Source organism: Hermetia illucens, chromosome 2, assembly GCF_905115235.1.
Source record: "Hermetia illucens chromosome 2, iHerIll2.2.curated.20191125, whole genome shotgun sequence".
Classification (NCBI taxonomy): domain Eukaryota; kingdom Metazoa; phylum Arthropoda; class Insecta; order Diptera; family Stratiomyidae; genus Hermetia; species Hermetia illucens.
This window is the reverse complement of record NC_051850.1, coordinates 137487794-137491301: the sequence shown is the minus strand read 5'-3', so window position 1 is coordinate 137491301 and position 3508 is coordinate 137487794. Positions and strand designations below refer to the sequence as shown.

Below are 3508 nucleotides of genomic sequence, written 5' to 3'. Positions count from 1 at the left end.
AGAGAGATTACGGTTTTTTTTTCAGGAAATGGATTTTATCAAGGTTTTGTTTTCCATGATTTCTGTAGCTAGAATTTAAAAATATCCTGCAACCTCCTACAGAATTACAGTGAGTTATATAGAATATGACATGCATCCAAGTTGCTAATATTTAGGATAAATTAAGGTCCTCGTTACCTGTTTTCTGCGTTGTATTACTTTTTTGGAGAATTTCCTTGCTTGCCAAGAATAGTGTCGTTTTTTCTGGTCGCCATATTACCCCATAGTTGATCCTTTGGATGTATGTTCATCTAATAAGCGTTACCTTATTATTAGGTCAGGATATATGTAGATAGTTAATTAATGATCGCGGTGGGTTCGTATATTTCCCTCCAGAATAGTCTTGAGTGCAGAGTTTGTGTATATGTTTTGGGGATGAAAACACATATATTCTCAATAGAGTTGAGAAATATATTTACAAGGGATTTATTTCAAAATGTGTACTAAATTGTTTAAAACGAATTTAAGAGCAGGCAAGCGAATATCCTTCGCTTTGTCCAAAAAACCGACACTCGATCGGATCTGCTTCAAACGCTTTCAAATATGCATAAGCCAAGCCAAAGTTTCAATCCACATGTTTGCATTTATGATCGGTTTGACGGTTGCGGTTTGACGAATCATGTGGATCCAGCAAAAAGATGTTGGGTTTTACTCATGGGAAGATAAATTTAGATAGTAGATAACAAAAATATTCCTAATCATCAGAGACTATTGTAAGAGAAAAGGAGCTGTTATTGAGAATCACATCGTCACCTTCTAAATTCGCTACACTTCCTGTATTATATTCATCATGTGCTTTAAGATTGCTCAGCCCCAAGAAGAGAAGAAGAACGACGATTCTCAGAACGCGGGCTCTCTTGATCCCCCCGAAACAGGGTAACAAAATTCCAGAGTGATAATAAAAGGATCAGTATAATTTTCACCACGGACCTAGATCTCTCTAGGTAATTCCGAAGCTATTTTGATGCCTTTACGATGGGGGTAGTTTCTCATATTACTACATTTCCAAAATGATCTTCATCCTGAATGCAGAGTTTCTATAAATATTTCCAATATGAAAACAAATAGATTTTCGATGGAGTTGAGAAATTTATTTACAAAAGTTCTATTTCAAAATGTGTACCAAATTGTCTAAAAAGAACTTAACAGTTTACTTGAGCAGAACGGGGGCTGGAGCAGCAATTGGGGCTGTGTAGGCAGCAGCAAATGGAGCGGCGTAAGCAGCAGCAAATGGAGCAGCAATTGGAGCAGCAAGTCGGGCAGCTACTGGAGCAGTGTATGCAGCAGCTACTGGGGCGGTGTAAGCAGCAACAGCAGCTGGGAAAGCGGCGGAGTGAGCAATGGAATGAGCGTTGTAGCTGCTGGCGTATGGAGCCACAAATGGAGCAGAGTAGGCAGCGGCGATGGGGGCAGCAGCTAGAGGAGCAGCAAATGGAGCGGAGTATGCCAAAGGAGCTGCAGCAAGTCCGGGCGTAGCAGCTGCGGAGGCGACGAGCATCAAGCAAACAGCGACCTGGAAACAACGGAAAACGAATATAAATCAAAAAAGATTTCTTCCAGGTGAGTGGTAAGCAAACTTACGAATTTGAACATTTTGAATATGTTTAGGTTTTTGTATGTCTTCAATGAAGAATGGGTGAGTTGTGATATACTTTCTGAATTCACGGCTGCTTTTATAGTCAATCTATTTAAGCGGTAATTGTTGCAGTTGATATGTTTAATATTCAAGAAGTGCTGTTGTCGCACGCTCCAACCCATCAGCGATAGCCATTTACGTATTTCATAAGATTTTGATATCTTTGCTTGTGGGTTTTGCGACAGAAATTTATTGAAGTGGTTTTAATGTTGTTACTATTAGTCAAATCTCGCATGTAATTGCTATGATTTCTCACAACTTTCTAGAAATATGTTGTGTCAATATCTGGAAGGATCTAGCAAACTAAAATCAACTTACTTCCAATATGGTAAATTAAAGTAGCGTGTAACCGATCGATCCTTACTAATGAAACTTTTGCATCATGCAATGAAAACTAGTTCAGATAACCTAAAGCAGACTAGTGTCAATGTAACCGTCAAATGATTTTTATTTTGATACGCGATTCTATTCCAGAACTGAAAGGGAAATTCTGACCTACCTTGCAGACATGTTTTTAAAATTTTCACTTCAGCTTTATGAATCTGGAGTAATCATCCATCATTTATACCAAGGAATATACTCAAAAATTCTATTTAAAAAAATTGATTTTCAAACCCACCTTTCTTGTTTTTATAAGTTCGGAAAAAATGGAATTTTTTCGTAGAACTGTTTGACTTGATTTGGACTTTGTAAAAAGTAACTTAATATTTCCCTGCGAGTTTGGGGTTAATGGAGAGACTCGTCCAGACAACAGTTTTTTCAATATTTTTTTTTTACGAAAATGAATGAATTATATATGATTATACTTTCTTTCTGTTAAAAAACAATAAAAAGGGTGGTGCCGCAGATGTCCAAAATTTTCTCTTTTGATTTGCGCCGTGGAGGATCGAGGCCCTTGAACTCATCCAAAATTAATCGAACAAAAAATTGTATTAAAGTACGTCATTTCGCGTATACTGAGCCTAATTTTTATAGAAAGAAAAAAACTTTTTCTCATAATTTAAAATGAAAAAGAGATTGATTGAGATCAAACAAATCAGCAAATTCCTTGCACTCAAAACCAATGGTTAATTGCAGGTCCATCGTGACTTTCAGGACGAATAGCCTCCATTATAAATTCCTCCAGCTAAAAAGGCTGTTATTTCAGCTAAAAAGGTTGCTATTTCGCTTTTTAAGATTTTTTGTAAAACAAAACCTTATTAAAATCAATTCACTGTCTGCCTCTCTGTCTGTCACACGCACTTTTCTCCAAAACGCCTCAACCAATCCGAACGAAATTTGATGGACAGATGGAAACTATGAAATCCCACGCATACAGTGAGTGACATAAATTTGGGTGGGGTTTAAAGTGGGGCTGCAAAGGGGGGGATTTAATTTTTTTTTCACAGGATATAGTCGTATAGGATATCAAATGAAAGGTCTCGATTAATACCTACCAAAGCTGATATTAGTTTGTGTGAATTACAAAGTGCGTGAGTAAGGAGTCAAAATGTACGCACTTAAAGTGAGACAGGACTCATTTTTGGAAACTACCCAACGCAAAAATTCGAAAAAATCAGGAAAGTGCGCTTCGATGAAATCTAGGCTTTAAAATATGTCCCATTCCGATATCTGCTCGAATAAACTTACTAATAGTATTTTACCAACTTTAAGAAATTGTATCTGTTGTAGGTCAAATTCTTCTCATTTGCTAATAATATTGAACTCAGAATGTGAAGCGTATGAGGATGACTATTACCAATACAGGGCTTTCCATGAAATGATTCATTTAAATCGTTTTATAAAAAATAGTGGGCAATGGAATTTTTAGCTGTATGACACGGAGCTGTCATG

At 36.9% G+C, this 3508-nt stretch overlaps 1 protein-coding gene across 1 annotated transcript; it reads right to left on the bottom strand.

The window, feature by feature from the left end:
* Nucleotides 1–1108: 1108 nt before the first annotated feature.
* LOC119648287 (larval cuticle protein F1-like) lies at nucleotides 1109–1707 on the bottom strand. Its single transcript, XM_038049943.1, has 2 exons — nucleotides 1621–1707; nucleotides 1109–1552 (listed from the first exon to the last, which is right to left on the bottom strand). Exons 1-2 carry the CDS (start codon nucleotides 1630–1632, stop codon nucleotides 1190–1192), a joined length of 375 nt encoding a protein of 124 aa, XP_037905871.1. The 5' UTR covers nucleotides 1633–1707; the 3' UTR covers nucleotides 1109–1189.
* Between the last annotated feature and the right edge of the window lie 1801 nt (nucleotides 1708–3508).